Source organism: Chanodichthys erythropterus, chromosome 8 (genome assembly GCF_024489055.1).
Source record: "Chanodichthys erythropterus isolate Z2021 chromosome 8, ASM2448905v1, whole genome shotgun sequence".
Classification (NCBI taxonomy): Eukaryota; Metazoa; Chordata; class Actinopteri; order Cypriniformes; family Xenocyprididae; genus Chanodichthys; species Chanodichthys erythropterus.
The window spans coordinates 29,089,535-29,106,274 of record NC_090228.1 but is presented as its reverse complement, the minus strand read 5'-3'; the positions used below and the strand labels follow the sequence as shown (position 1 = coordinate 29,106,274).

Below are 16,740 nucleotides of genomic sequence, written 5' to 3'. Positions count from 1 at the left end.
AGTCAAAGAGAGCAAGGCCTTGCTCACTAAACTGAGACATACAACGCCTGCGGTTTTATTTTGATAGAAGTTTTGCATTTCTTACTATTCCAACAGCACAATGATCACTCATATCTTGCGCAAATACAGATGCTGTTGAATATCTATATGGTGCATTTGTAAAACTTAAATTGAGAAGTGATGATTTATCTGGGTTTTTTAAATTTAACCTTGTTGGTGTATTTACTAATTGCGAAATGTTAAAGGTATCACAAACTTTATTTCAGCAGATAAAGGCTGTAGCCAATTCCAAATTAAAATCTCCAATTAATATTAATTCCTTAAAATTCAACTGTGACATAAAATCTGTTATTGACTTGGATAGCAACAAAAATACCATGCACTTATTTTTTTTAATGTAAATCGCTAATCCACCCCCTCTTTTTGGCCGATCAATTCTAAAAACATTATAACCTTCAATAATAATAACCTGATCTGAAATTGATTTATTAAGCCAAGTTTCAGAAATTACCAAAACGTCAGCATCAGTGTTCTTTACCCATACACGCACCATATCCATTTTAGGGAGTAAACTTTGTACATTCAAATTAACAAAACCTTTCCCAGATCTGATTTTAAAATCTGCCGGAGTATAAGATAAGTAGTTGTAACATAGAATAAGTAGTTGTAACATCTTGTGGACCTGAATTTAGTGCAACATTTCCTGAGATCAGTAGCAGCAACATTATCATACTTTTGCCCAAATCTGATCTAGGTAAAGAATCCCTTTCGTTGATGTTACATGTTGAAAAAACAGGGCATAACATAGTGAGAAACATGATGGTAAAACTTCATCAAAACCATGTGTTGATTATTTAACACACATAAATTCTGACTGTCATTCACGGACAATAGAACACAGGTATATCTCCCAGTATGAGTCTCATTTGGCCAGTGCATGTGAAAACCAAAATCTAATTGTCCAGAGAGCGTACAAGAGTGATTGTCAACATCACAACTTGTTAGGATATAGCACAAGATGATTGAAATCAACATAGTTATTCGTCGGTTTTCATGCCACAGAAACCATAGAGTTATGCAGTTAAGAAGTTGTGAAATTAATCAGCAAAATGCACGCCTCGAGTCAAGCTCAGAACAGCAACTGGAACTTCCAGTCCACGGCCCTTTTTGCCCTACATATGTGAGCTTTACTCTAGTGCTGCCACAGGTTAGCACCTTTTCTCATAATAGTAGGCTGTTGTTAGCCTCTATTTAAGGAAGTGGTGTTTTTTGTACCCGGCTAGGGTTTATGTGTTTCACTGAGTGCATCACCTGTTGGATTGCACACTCAGGTTGAGTGTAGAGAGTCGTACTTTTGGTTTGATCTCTGTTAGCTACCACTATGTGATCATTGCCACAGTAGCTATATTACCTTTAACTGTAGAAGTTGTTGGCTCTTTGTTGTTTAGCCTCCTTCTAGTTGTGGCTTGTGTTTATGGGCATTGGTGGTCAGGCCTCTCGTAGAGTATTGTGGCGGAGTGTGTACTCCTCTTGTTTAAGAGTTAAGGTGGTTTACCAAGTACTTGGCCTGCTGGCTGGTTCGGTCATGAAACTACCACTGGCTGATGCCATGTGCTATTGGAGTTGAAGGCCCCACCAAGGCCTCCTTTCAGTTTGCATGTTGGCACAGTTTTGTGTTAGTTTTTATGTGACTCATCACCATGGATGGGTTGTGATTGCCACTAGATGACGCCACGTGTTGTTTCAAGTCGTAGGCCTTACAGGCCTCCTGTGAATCACGCTGGAGTTCGGCTGTGTAATCCTCTCACTTTCGAGAGTAAAAGGTGCTTTTACCAAGTACGTTTCTGAGTGGCTTGCCTCTCAGGGTGAGTTCTTGTGTTAAACCATTCTGTTGTTTGGGTTTTCTACATTTCTACTACTTCCTTGAGCATGGTCTCTCCTTTAGCTCTAGTTGAGCTAAGTAGTTACCTCCTTAGTAACCTGGTTCTATTTTGCTCCTAGAACTTTAGTGGCCACTAGCTGGTGCCGTGTGTGAGGCTCCTCTGGGCCTCCTTTGGGAAATGCTGGCATTTTGTTGTATTATGCCGCTGGTTGGCCAGGGCTCCCAGGCGACTTATTAACCTCCTTGGTAGGCCAGTTATTTGTTCCGCATGGGGCTTGAAAACACTGCCACGAGCTGATGCCACGTGTCTGGCTGAGGTTATAGGCCCCGCATGGCCTTCCTTAAAAGGTGCTTTTACCAAGTACACTGTTCGCTGGATTGTGTTGGATGGACTGTTATGTGGACACTGTCAGTTACTAAAGATTTGTGGTCATTCTAGCTCTCAGCAAGCTCATTTTGAGGTGCGCAGCCTTGTAGGCCGCCATTGGAATACCACTATATGATTTATATTCTGGTGTAACGTGTGGTTCTTTTTGCTGAACTTTAATCATGTTGCAGACCACTTTCTGGCCTTCATGATTATGTGCCTACAGTATGGTCTGTTAGGTGAGCTTCATACTCCCCTTTTGGAACGGTTGTGTAATTGTGCTTAGCTCCCTAAGCTGGTCATTGGTTAAAGACTTCTATGAAGTCTTCCGTTGAGACCAGCCCCCAGGCTGGTTTGTGCTCCCCGTTTCAGGGTTCCTCAGCGCACAGCCTCCTCAGTGCGTATACCAGGTGCTGAGTAGATCCTAGGATTGAGCAGAGTATACTTTTTTATAAGAGTATAATTTTTTTTTTTTTTTCTGTAAGTTGAATAGTGACAGATGACAGGTTGTTTTGCTAGATAAGACCTTTATTCCTCGTCTGGTATTGTTTAAAGCCCTTTGAAGCTGCACTGAAACTGTAATTTTGACCTTCAACCGTCTGGAGGCCATTGAAGTCCACTATATGGAAAAAAATCCTGAAATGTTTTCATCAAAAACCTTCATTTCTTTTCGACTGAATAAAGAAAGACATAAACATCTTGGATGACATGGGGGTTAGTAAATTATTAGGAAAAGTTTATTAAAAAGTGGACTAATTCTTTAACCAAACCTGATGCACGAGAACAAACCTCTTACGGATGCTGTGTTCTAAAGATAAACGAAAGTCTTATGGGTGTTGAACAGCATGAGAGTATTAATGAGTATGAATTAGTATTAATGACAGAATTTTTGGGTGAACTAACCATTTAAGTATGTATGTGTACACGTTTAAACAAGCTAGCAGTTGTTTTTATATGAAATTTAAAACCTTCTCCGTTTTTTTTTTCCTCAACAGCATTCAGATAATTCCTGTGCTGTCTACATGCTGATGCAAGAATGTTTAATTTATCAAAGCTGTTAGATGATAAAATCAAAGTCTTCCTTGTATTTCACAGTATGATCTCAGTACCTGTACCTCATGCCCATTAACATTCACTGAGGTAAGCTGGATTTTTACACGAGTATGCCATCAAAATACTGGTATGTGTATTTTATTTTTATTTTTGTGTGTGTTTTTAGGAGGAGGTGCCAATGATTCGCTAGTGGTGGTGCCTTCAGCTGATGGAGAGGTTTTGCCTAGAAGGGAATGACAGAATCTACAGATACAATTTCAGTATCTTTGCTGTATTTAGTCTAGGGCTGGACATGAATATTCGATTATTCAAATATGTTCAGAGTAGGGACATGATGCATCCTCGATATCAAGAACACATCCGGGTACTTTCATGCATCCTCTGTTCTTGCATTGATGACGTAGAGCAAGAAAACAAGGATCCAAGTAAAGATGTTTACAAATGTTTTTCTTTTATTCTAGATGGCAAATGGAGTGACTGTAATATTGAGTGTATTTTGCAGTATTAAACCAATTTCATCAGGCTCCGAAAATTCTTCTAAAAGAAAACAAAGAATGGCCTTCTCAGCTGCCATAGTTGCAACTCTTGTGTCATCAGAATAGGGTGTTCAACACACCTCCGTTTCCATTTAAAAAAGTAAAATGTTTTGTCAGGGCTGAACGCCTCCTAACCATTTAATGTCAATCTGGCTTGTGCTTGTCACCACACGAGCACATGGGGTGAACGTGCTCAGTGTAGTCTGTGTTAAATATCACCAATACTAAATAAAGTTCTTATTAGCAAAATACAAATCACGATAACAGATTCAATGTAGATACTCGCTAATTTCATGTAGAATACCCTTTCATTCGGACTAACATCATGCACAGTCTTTCTCTCATCATTCCCCCCCGCCACAGCCACGCCCCTCCCGTCCTCAACCGTGTGGTATGTGAGCAAGTGAATAAGACATTAACCTTTAAATAATATTACAGATAAATATAGACCTATATACATACACATGAAAACACTGTAATGGAGCAAAATAAAATACATTATGATGTAAATAAACCTATTAATCTCCCTGGGCTACATGTGATTGGGCTAGTTTAGGACAGCAATTGGGTGGGTTTTGCTTTGAAAACCTGGCAAAGTGATGTTATACCTGCACCACCCTTTCAGGCACCATTTGTTGCAAACCTTTTATAGATCGCTATTCCTCCAGCTACAAACGCTCCAACTACAGCTACAGCTCCTATTGTAACTATTGCTGCTGGTGCAAAGATGACCTCTGTTACTCCAAGTGCAATGCTTCCTGCTATTATGGCTGCTGTTCCTGTGGATCCAGTTCCTATTGCAAAATCACGTAGTCTTCTGATTGTTCTTTGGACAATCACTTGACTCTTCTCATTTGTGTAATCCTCCAGTTCATTTCCCTCTGCTATTTTTTCTACAGTCTTCAGCAGTTTTGTGACCTGATTTGGGTTATTTCTGTCCTGAATGCTGAATCTGCCACCGCAGCTGTCAATAAGTGACTGTAGAAACTTTCTCTCGCCAATATACTCATCTACTGATTTACCCCTCAGATGATCAGTGTGAGTGAACAGAATGATGGTGTGATGTGCAGCATCTTCTCCAAAGTTGTCCTCAATCCATTTCACTCTGTTTTTCTCTTTATCTGTGAATATCTCATCCAGTCTGATCACCAGCAGAAACACATAAGGACCAGGATCAGACTTCTTGACAAGCTTTTTTATTTCATTCTTTATCTTCTCTTCTGATGCATCAGTCAGTCCTGGAGTGTCGATTATTCTCATGTTCTTTCCAGCCACACATGCTTCTTTTAGCTCACAGGTTTTGGTAAAACTTTCTCGGCCCACAATTGTTTCGACTGCACTGGTCTTTCCTGATCCAGTTTTACCCAGCAGCACAATCCGAGGATTCTGTGACCCTGTCAATCAGATTGTTAAATAAAAAGGTGATTACAATCCAGTAAAACATTACTAAATTAAACATGCAAACTGAGGATATTTAATGGTATCAATACAATATGAAATCATGGTATTAAGTGGTAATACACAGAAAGACACAAACACACTCACAGAATTGTGATCTGTCTAGTATCCTGCTCTGACTGTCCTGATTTATATAATCAGTGTCACGCTCTCCTTCATTTTTCTCCATCATCTCCTCTATCTTCTCCAGAAGTTCTGGGACCTGAGAGCGGTTCTCCATGTCTTTATTGTTGAATGAGTGAAATCCACAACAGTCATTAACAAGAGCCTGGACATCATTACTTTCTCTGATATACTCTTCTAATGGTTTCCCCTCTAGTGCATCAGCGTGAGTGAACAGAACGATGGTGTAATGAGCAGCTTCTACTCCAAAGTTCTCCTGAATCCATCTCACAGTGTTTTTCTCCTGTTCTGTCAATCTCACGTCAAGCCTGATGACCAGCAGAAACACATGAAGACCAGGAGCAGACTTCTTGACAAACTTCACTATTTCAGCCTTCTTCTTTTCTGATGCATCAGTCAGTCCTGGAGTGTCAATTACTTTCATTCTCTTTTCATCCACACATGCTTTATGTGTTTTGCAAGATTTAGTAACAAAATCTGCTGAATTTCTCCTCTTAAAACTCTCTCGGCCCACAATGGTGTTTCCTGTGGTGCTCTTTCCAGATCTAGTCTTACCCAGCAGCACAACCCTTGGTTTCCCAGACCCTGGATTTCAGAATGACAATTAAAACAAAGATTTCAAGATTTCAAAAGTACACTTAATGAACCAAAATAACCAACTAGAGATGTAATTATCAATACAACATCAAAAACTAATGATACTGATGCAGAACTGATCCAGAGACAATGTGAGGAACAGTAAAATTCTTTCAGTGCTGTTTATATCATGATGATAAAATGTTTCAAAGACACAGTAGGACACACAAACACACACTTACAGAACAGTTTCCTTCTTTGAGCTTTTTGGAGCTTCTGACTGGTGTAATGCCTCAATTCATTATTCTCCATCATTTCCTCAATCTTCTCCAGCAGTTCAGTGACCTGATCACGGTTCTCCATGCTTTCATTATTAAATGAGTGAAATCTGCCACCAAAACCCTCAGTAAGTTCTTGCAGACCTGGAGTGTCTCTGATATACTGATCTAATGTTTTTTCCTTCAGATGATCAGCGTGAGTGAACAGAATGATGGTGTAACAAAGAGCTTCTTCTCCAAAGTTTTCCTGCATCCATTTCACTGTGTTTTTCTCCTCATCTGTGAATCTCCCCACTTTAATCACCAGCAGAAACACACAAGGACCAGGATCAGACATAATGACAAGCTTCTCAATTTCATTCTTTGTCTTCTCTTCTGATGCACCAATCAGTCCTGGAGTGTCGATTATTCTCATGCTTTTTCTATCCACAGATGCTTCTTGTTTTTCACAGGTTTCAGTAGCAGAATCTGGTGAATTTCTCTGTCTGCCCACAATGTTTTTTCTTGTTTTTGTCTTCCCCGATCCAGTTTTACCCAGCAGAACAATCCTGGGTTTCTCTAACCCTGCACATCAGAATGTCATATAAAACAGAGAAATTACAAACCAGATGCTATGAAATACTAAATAACTAAATAGCCAGTAGATTAGCAGACTAATTATATTATTCCCCGAAGTTTAAGCTAGTCTCGGACTAAAATGCCTGTTTGAGCAGCTTTAATTGAAAGCATATCTTAAAATATGTCAGAGCCATTGTTATGTTTCAAAATGTACGCTAGTAAGGTTTTTTTTTTTTTTTTTTTTTTAGGGTACATTTATAAAAGATACTTAAATGTCCTAATTGAACTAAGGCCTAATCCTGGTTTAGGCTAAGCCCTGTATATGAAACCAGGCCTAAATGTAATTATTTTAAAATAAAGTCAAGTCACCTTCATTTTATATAACGCTTTTCACAATACAGATTGTTTCGAAGCAGCTTCACAGTGACAATAGGGAAATTAATGGACAGAGATTGTTTCAGCTTTACAGCAGCTCTAAGATAAAGTTATTATCAAGGTTTTTGATTGAATCACTTCTGTTGTAAAAATTGTTAATTATTATCTTATAGGCAGCTTAAATAACACCTTTTTAACTGAAAACAAGATTTTTAGTCTGTTTCAAAATGCACTTCTCGAGCTCTTCGGTCTGGTAGTCATAGATTGTTCCCAGAGTCAGATTAAAACAAAGAGGAGAATGTTCCTTTGCTATTGTGGGCCCTTAACTCTAGAACATGTTACCAGTTCACATTAGATCTGCTCCTACATTACATGTTTAAATCTTTGCTTGAAACTCATTATTTTTCCATTGCTTCTACTGTCCCTTGAAGATTAATTTGTATATGACCTTTGATGGTGTTCTGATTTTCTTTTGATATTATGTTGGATAAATTGCCTCTGATTTTGTCTGTGACATTTTATTTCTATTGTTTTTGCTTGTATTTATTTTATCTGATGTTGTAAAGCACATTGTTCAGCTGCTGAATTTTAGTACTGTTATATAAATAAATTAAACTTGAAACTTGAAAATGAAACGGATATAATGGCTGATTTTAGACTGATCAATATTTTTTTTCTTGCACTGTTTATAACATTTTAATGATAAGAGATACACACTTACAGAATTGGTGTATGTTTCTCTTTCTCTGAACTTCCTTGTATATCTCATTAGTGTAGTGCTCTCCTCTATTCTCCTCCACCAAGTTCTTAATCTTCTCCAGAAGTTCTGGGACCTGAGAGCCGTTTTTCTTGTCTTTATTGTTGAATGAGTGAAATCTGCCACCACACTCATTAACTAAAGTCTGAAGATCATGATTTTCACTGATATACTTTTTAATTGGTTTCCCCTCTAGTGCATCAGCGTGAGTGAACAGAACGATGGTGTAACGAGCAGCTTCTACTCCAAAGTTCTCCTGAATCCATTTCACTGTGTTTTTCTCCTCTTCTGTGAATCTCACATCCAGTCTGATGACCAGCAGAAACGCATGAGGACCAGGAGCAGACATTTCAATACATCTTTTGATTTTATCCTCCATTTTCTCCTTTTCCATTTGTGTATCAAACAGGCCTGGAGTGTCAGTGACTGAGATGATCCGGTCATCAATCTGTACTTGTGCACTGTCACAGTTTTTAGTAACTGACGCTGGTGAAACATCTGAGTCAAATAACTCTCGACCTAGTATAGTGTTTCCTGCTGAACTCTTTCCTGATCCAGTTTTACCCACCAGAACAATCCTGATTTCAGACGAAGTTAATCCTATGAATCAAATTATTTGCATGTTTTTAATTAACTCTATGTTATTCATTAAGACTGAGATCAGACATTTTAAAAACTAACTTTAATCAGCTTAGTTAAAATATGTACCGATGGTGTTGTCTTCTGTCCATTGTGTCCTCTCATGAGCCTCTGAGTCGTCAGGAACATAAGACTGATTCTGAAATCCTTTAAACAAATGTAATTAATGCAAGTGAAGCTTTGTTTTGATTGTGTACTTCTGACACTTTTTAACATGTGCCCTGAAATATGCGCTTTGTTCTGCTTTCACTGATTGCAGTTCTAAAATCATTGCTAGGGATTTGAAAAGATTTTAATGCAGTGAAGCGAGAGGCTGCTCACTGCAAAGCCACCCTAGTGAAAAATAAATATACTAAAATGTATTTGAAATATATTTATTTCATGCTAAGTATACTACAAATGCATTTTCATATTCATGTCTTAATATAAATACCCTACAATTGTATTTTTAGTATACTAAATTGGTATACTTAAAGTCTGCTAAAATGGAACAAGTATTTTTGTGTTGAGGTCCAACTAAAGATATACTTTTTTATTGTGCTAAAGTGGAACTATTGCAACTATACTTTAAGTACACTTTAACCCTCTGGAGTCTGAGGCTGATTTGGGGCCTGGAGAAGTTTTGACATGCCCTGACATTTGTGCTTTTTTCAGTTGTTCATAAACATATTAATGACAAAAGTGTCATTACACTGTATTCAGCACAAACTAGGCTACAATAATATGTGAGGAACATGTATGTACATGTTTGTATTTTTGAAGGAATAACGTTTATGCGTGGTTATTGAAAAAACAAAAAACTTAAGTCACTGAAATAAGGCCAAAAAAAGTATATTAAAACTGTGTACACAAGACTTCTGGGTATTGGAGGTTGTAGACTAGAGTTTTTGCTTCAGAATTATGTAAAAATTATGCTGCCTACTCCTTCATATAAAACAATATATTGATTTAGTTTTTGTAAGACACTTTTTGTTAAGAAACACAGTATGTGTGGAGGCGTGAATCACCATGAATAATGGGTGATTCTCACCTGAGAACACAAAAGAATCACATAATAATGACCTGAAATGACTTGCATATTAATGAGGCCTTTCAGTCAGGAAGGCTGTGAAAAAAACCCTCTGTAATAATGTCTCAGCTCAGGTGAGGTGTGGAGAACAGGAGGATCATGGGATTTGGAGTCCGGGAGACGAGGGAACTGTGACAGTACCGCCCCCTCCCGGTAGGCGCATCCTCGCGCCGTAGATGTAATACCGGGGAGGGGGGGTGGGCGCCCTGGAGACCTCATGCCGGTGCAGGGAGAGGCATGGGTAGGAGTGGAGGTCTCCAGGGCGGGTCCATGAGCCATGGCGGGTCAGGCGCAGCAGGCAGCCATGGCGGGTCAGGCGCAGCAGGTCAGGCGCAGCGGGCAGCCATGGCGGGTCAGGCGCAGCGGGCAGCCATGGCGGGTCAGGTGCAGTGGGCAGCCATGGCGGGTCAGGAGCCTTGGCGGCCATGGCAAAGCCCCACCCACCTGTGTGTCCCCCACATATCCCCCACCCACGGGTACTTGGCCCCCCCCAAAAAAATACTTGGAGAGGTTATGGATCATTAAGAGGAGTCCAAGGAATATGGTAAACGTGGGTGGAGGAGCATGAAGCTGGTTTGGCGGCACATGGAGCAGCTGATTTGGCTGCAGCGCGTGGAACGGCTGGCTCGGTGCAGGAGCGCGGAGCGGAGGGCTCGGCGGCGGCTGGAGCTGATCTTTTCTTCCTCCTCCGCCTTCTGGACCCCGCGGAGCAGTGAGGGTCCAGCATGGAACAGGAGAGGCGTTCACTGGAGGGGTATGAGGAGGAAGACGGAGCTTGGCAGACTGGCCGGGCTGACCGTGTTTTTGGAAGGACTGGACGAGAGGAACACTCAACATTCTGAACCTCTTGGACAAAGAATTTGGAGCAATTTAAATACAAAACTAAATTTATAGCATCAATTAAGGAAACATAATTTTCAGGTTCAATAAAGCGAATAGTGTTCTCATCCAGTCCATCCAAAAACAGGGCGATCAAATGAGCATCCGACCAATCTGTCAAATAAGCGAGCTCTACGAACTCCTCCACATACCTCTCCAGTGAACGTCCCATCTGGAAGAGCCCGATGAGCCGATTAGCCGCTGATGTAGATGTAGGGCTACTAGGAACTAGGAACTAACGGCATGTCTTCTACAGATCGCTAACCATTGCTTTAACATCCAGATAAACATTTTTCAAGACAATAAATACACGATTGAGACGATGCATACAAGTATTGCCTCAGAATTTGCCTCTGAATAGCGCTGGCTCCGTGGGCGTGGCCACATTAGCGGATAATGAGCTGAATCACAGACTTCTGACATGGCTCTCTTTTCATACAGATTACATAAACACAGAATGATTGTTTTCGATTTGACTTGCACGATTTAAAACCTGACATTTCAACGTTTCTTTAGACGTAAGTGTCATTTTTTTGTCATTAGTATTCATAAGTTACAGTTCATTTTCTGAGAACTATCAGATTGGACTTCGTTCAGAGGGAGAGGAGAGATCATGCATCATGTTAGTTTTCTTTATTTTACAAAAAGCACAACATTGTGTTTTTACTCTGAGTGTACACAAATAAAAGAAGACATTCTATAGTTTCAATTGATATATTACTTATGTTTCTATGACAAGAAATGACGGAGTATTTTAAGTCTGTTTTGCTGCAATGTGAAAAAAATCCTGCAAAACGCGCCGGCGCGTTTTCAGACCTCAGGGAGTTAAACATCTAGTATTGAAATTATACAGTGATCATACTATCCTTACTAATAGTGATATTAAACACATTTTAGGCTTAAAGGATTAGCCCACTTTTAAATACACTTTTCCTGATAATTGTCATCCAAGATGTTCATGTCTTTCTTTCGTCAGTCGAAAAGAAATTAAGGTTTTTGAGGAAAACATTCCAGGATTTTTCTCCATATAGTGGATTTCAATGGATACCAACAGGTTGAAGGTCCAAATTGCAGTTTCACTGCAGCTTCAAAGAGCTTTAAACGATACCAGATGAGTAATAAGGGTCTTATCTAGAGAAACGATCGGTCATTTACGAAAAAATACAACCGTTTATGCTTTATAAACAAAATATCGCCTTGAATGTACTTTCCGTTTCCGCATTCTTCATAACGCTTACGCTGAATGTCCTACGCGTTCCCTATTCTACTTACGGAACGAACACGGCGCCAGTTTAGTTTTTTTCCATAAGTTTAATAGGGAAGGCATAGAACATTCAGCGTAAGCGTTATGAAGAATGCGGAAGCGGAAAGTACGTTCAAGGCGATATTTTGTTTATATAGCATAAACGGTTGTATTTTTTTCATAAATGACCGATCGTTTCGCTAGAATAAGACTCTTATTCCTCGTCTGGTATCATTTAAAGCCCTTTGAAGCTGCACTGAAACTGCAGTTTTGACCTTCAACCTGTTGGTAGCCATTGAAATACACTATATGGAGAAAAATCCTGGAATGTTTTCCTCAAAAACCTTAATTTCTTTTTGACTGACGAAAGAAAGACATGAACATCTTGGATGACATGGGGGTGAGTAAATTTATCAGGAAAAGTGTATTTAAAAGTGGACTAATCCTTTAATATTAAGAAATATGCATTGTGCAATATAAAGAAGAACTCCAAATAAAGTTTAATTAGAATATTTATGTCAGTAAATATATATAAATGGGTTTTTAGTTACTGTGAAATGAATGTAGGCCTATTTTAAACACATTTTGGTAGGGTTTTTTCACTTGGCAGACTCTGCATCCATTGCCTTTGACATGTTTTCTCACCATTACGTACTTAACTTGGAAACTCTTAAGGAAATTACCAGAGTTACCTAAACTCATAATTATGAGTTGTGCTGATGTTCATGTGCATTTAAATACATTCTTTCTGACATGACTTGAAAACACTGTAATAACTGAAGCTAAACCTTGACCCCTATTGGCCTGCCCCAACGCCCTACTATTGGTTGAACCACAATGATTGATATGTTTTGAACACGCCATAAAGCCAATGCCATCACCAAGAATCAGTTTTGCTGTACTTTTGCTAAACAACTGAACTCGTGCACACTATTGGGAATCTGTGTTGCAGATTTTGACACATTTGTCAGAAGAAAACTTAAGAGTCTAGAAAGTCATTGTAGCTAAAGACACAAGTCTCACCATGGATTTCAAATCTGAGAATGATCAAATTATTTTTGATGATGCTATATAATTTTTTAGATGAGACTTTATGTGCAAACCACAGAAAACATGAGGTATGAACTGAAACATCTAGTTTGTTTCTGCTAATTGGCTGTAATAGTAGAATTTTCAAACCCAACTTTTGCCTACAGATCAGACGTTACCATGAGATATTTGCAAATAAAATGATTTCATTTGTTACATTTTTACTTCAGTAATTTATTTTTGTTGAATACTGTGTTGCCCTGTTATGATTAAATGTCAAATTCAATGAACAGTATTTGAGTTCTACTTGTTTAGTATAAAACATAGTATTGGCCTAGATAGAGGTTTACAGGAAATGTGTTTTGAGTTCCAAAAATAATCATAAGTTTTATAATTATGACCTTTACCTTTTGTAATAATTTTCTCACACTTTGAATATCAGGTAGGCTTTTGTTTAATTTAATTCAATAGCACTTTTCACAATTCTGCATGGTTGCAAACAGATATAGCCTACATACAAACCCGATTCCAAAAAAGTTGGGACACTGTACAAATTGTGAATAAAAACAGAATGCAAATGATGTGGAAGTTTCAAATTTCAATATTTTATTCAGAATACAACATAGATGACATATCAAATGTTTAAACTGAGAAAATGTATAATTTTAAGGGAAAAATAAGTTGATTTTAAATTTCATGGCATCAACACATCTCAAAAAAGTTGGGACAAGGCCATGTTTACCACTGTGTGGCATCCCCTCTTCTTTTTATAACAGTCTGCAAACGTCTGGGGACTGAGGAGACAAGTTGCTCAAGTTTAGGAATAGGAATGTTGTCCCATTCTTGTCTAATACAGGCTTCTAGTTGCTCAACTGTCTTAGGTCTTCTTTGTCGCATCTTCCTCTTTATGATGCGCCAAATGTTTTCTATGGGTGAAAGATCTGGACTGCAGGCTGGCCATTTCAGTACCCAGATCCTTCTTCTACGCAGCCATGATGTTGTAATTGATGCAGTATGTGGTCTGGCATTGTCATGTTGGAAAATGCAAGGTCTTCCCTGAAAGAGACGACGTCTGGATGGGAGCATATGTTGTTCTAGAACTTGGATATACCTTTCAGCATTGATGGTGCCTTTCCAGATGTGTAAGCTGCCCATGCCACACGCACTCATGCAACCCCATACCATCAGAGATGCAGGCTTCTGAACTGAGCGCTGATAACAACTTGGGTTGTCCTTGTCCTCTTTAGTCCGGATGACATGGTGTCCCAGTTTTCCAAAAAGAACTTCAAATTTTGATTCATCTGACCACAGAACCATTTTCCACTTTGCACAGTCCATTTTAAATGAGCCTTGGCCCAGAGAAAACGCCTGCGCTTCTGGATCATGTTTAGATATAGCTTCTTTTTTGACCTATAGAGTTTTAGCCGGCAACGGCGAATGGCACGGTGGATTGTGTTCACCGACAATGTTTTCTGGAAGTATTCCTGAGCCCATGTTGTGATTTCCATTACAGTAGCATTCCTGTATGTGATGCAGTGCCGTCTAAGGGCCCGAAGATCACAGGCATCCAGTATGGTTTTCCGGCCTTGACCCTTACGCACAGAGATTGTTCCAGATTCTCTGAATCTTTGGATGATATTATGCACTGTAGATGATGATAACTTCAAACTCTTTGCAATTTTTCTCTGAGAAACTCCTTTCTGATATTGCTCCACTATTTTTCGCCGCAGCATTGGGGGAATTGGTGATCCTCTGCCCATCTTGACTTCTGAGAGACACTGCCAATTGACCTAATAAGTTGCAAATTGGTCCTCCAGCTGTTCCTTATATGTACATTTTCACAACTTTTCCGGCCTCTTATTGCTACCTGTCCCAACTTTTTTGGAATGTGTAGCTCTCATAAAATCCAAAATGAGCCAATATTTGGCATGACATTTCAAAATGTCTCACTTTCAACATTTGATATGTTATCTATATTCTATTGTGAATAAATATAAGTTTATGAGATTTGTAAATTATTGTATTCCTTTTTTATTCAATTTGTACAGTGTCCCAACGTTTTTTGGAATCGGGTTTGTACATATAGAAAGTAGTTACAGTAAATATTTGTAATAATGACAAATAAAGAAAATGTCTCGGTTACGTATGTAACCTTAGTTCCCTGAATAGGGAACGAGACGCTATGTAATAGCTATGGGAACGCCTCTGCGTGATTGTGTCGTGAAGCACTTATGAAATCAGTCCAATGGGGTGACGGAACGTCATAGGCGGGTGACGTCACTGACCAGGAACTATAAAGCCTACCCGAAAACACTCTCATTCAGCTTCTGAATCCTGAAGGTGCTTACGGGCATGCCGGGAATATGGCAAGGCGATGCAGCGTCTAGTTCCCTATTCAGGGAACTAAGGTTACATACGTAACCGAGACGTTCCCTCTCAAGGGAACTCGCGCTGCGTAATTGCTATGGGAACGACAATTCCAACGTCACCATATAAGCAAGTGACCGTTCGTGTGAAGCCAAGGTGCACAACTCAGAGTAACACCTGCGCCCCATGAATGTGAGCGGTGAGGACCAGCCTGCCGCATCTCCGACATTTTGCCATATTCCTCGTAGAGTGGGCTAACAGCCAAAGGTGAAGGCTGAACAGCCGACTCATAAGCCAGTGAGATGGCCTCGACCGCTCACTTGCTCGTTCTCTGCTTGGATGCAGGGTACACTTTTTAAGTGACCCAAACATATGAAGATTTGATTAGACTTGGTCCACATGGCATAGCTCTGTGGTAATACGCATCCAGTGCTCAAACTGGGCACAGCAAATACGCTTTTCCTGGTCTGACGTCATAAATGGAGGAGGACAGAATGCCTGCAGAATACCTCAAAGTGCCATGGAGGAAACAAGTGATAAGCGGGTATCTCCCCAAAGATATCCCACTGAAAGGAGCATGGTAAGCAGCTAAGGCCACCACATACACCTTTAGCGTGGAGGGGGATAAACCTGAAGAAAATCTTTCCTGCAGGAACTCCAGTATACGCGTTAGAGCCGCGTCTACACATTTGGTGAAAGTGCGAGGTGACAGCGCTAGGCCGAAAAGAAGAACTCGATATTGGAATGCTTCATCCCCGAAAGCAAACCTTAGGAACTTCCTGTGTTGTGGGAGAATTGATACATGGGAGTATGCGTCTTTTAGATCTATCATAACAAACCAGTCCTTGGACCTGATTTGTGACACAATATATATTATTGTCAGCATTGCTAACTTGAGCTTTGCTACAGTCGATAGCTGATGCAGATCTAAAATTGGACACAACTCCCACATCTTTCCTTGGCACAATGAAATAGCGGCTGTAAAAACTCCTGACTCCCTGCTGGGAGGAGGAACCCTTTCTATAGCCTCCTTTCGCAGAAGAGTCACTACCTTTTGTGCCATCACCAGAGCCTGCTCGGATCCCACCACTGTGGGAACCCTGAACTGCATACCCTTTTTCTATTGTGTACAGGACCCACTGTAGATATAAATGACAGACTTCACTCTTGTCAGGAAATCTACTAAGGGTACAGGGAACAACTGGCTCGGCTGCCACAGAGAGTGCGAACCACCCTCGAGTGACTCACGGGGAATTACTGCACCCCGGCGTTGCAGCGGGGTTGGCAGAGTGCCCCTCTGAGCTCCTGTGTGAGAAGTTCGTAGTCGGCCTCGGCTGCACGCCCAGCAGCCACCATAACCATGCTTTCTCATACCCTACACATCACATGATGTAAAATACATGGTATGAGAAAGGCTTATTTCACGACCCCGACACCTCATTGTGGAGGTCGGGAAAAACGGTAAGTCGCGATGTGGAGGTTGAGCTTACCTAGATGGAAAACTTTCATCCAGGGGCGCCCCCAAGGGGTGGCCAGGGGTGGCCGCGGTCA

General features: G+C 40.1%; 1 protein-coding gene across 1 annotated transcript; it reads right to left on the bottom strand.

Annotated features, from left to right (window-relative positions):
• Positions 1-4,459: 4,459 nt before the first annotated feature.
• On the bottom strand, positions 4,460-16,551 carry LOC137025120 (GTPase IMAP family member 8-like). The gene is made up of 8 exons (XM_067393151.1): positions 16,453-16,551; positions 16,083-16,328; positions 10,116-10,484; positions 8,672-8,741; positions 7,928-8,563; positions 6,232-6,837; positions 5,384-6,004; positions 4,460-5,232 (listed from the first exon to the last, which is right to left on the bottom strand). The coding sequence occupies exons 1-8, from the start codon at positions 16,549-16,551 to the stop codon at positions 4,460-4,462; spliced, it is 3,420 nt and encodes a 1,139-aa protein (XP_067249252.1).
• Positions 16,552-16,740: the final 189 nt, after the last annotated feature.

Bases quoted from the DNA above. Each gene is read 5' to 3' on its own strand.
- LOC137025120 (XM_067393151.1), bottom strand. From the start codon at position 16,551: ATGGTTATGGTGGCTGCTGGGCGTGCAGCCGAGGCCGACTACGAACTT. The intron at 16,329-16,452 runs GTGCAGTAATTC...TTATATCTACAG, and splicing joins AACCCCGCTGCAACGCCGGG to TGGGTCCTGTACACAATAGA. The intron at 10,485-16,082 runs GTTAGCAATGCT...CCTCTCGTCCAG, and splicing joins TCGACTGTAGCAAAGCTCAA to TCCTTCCAAAAACACGGTCA.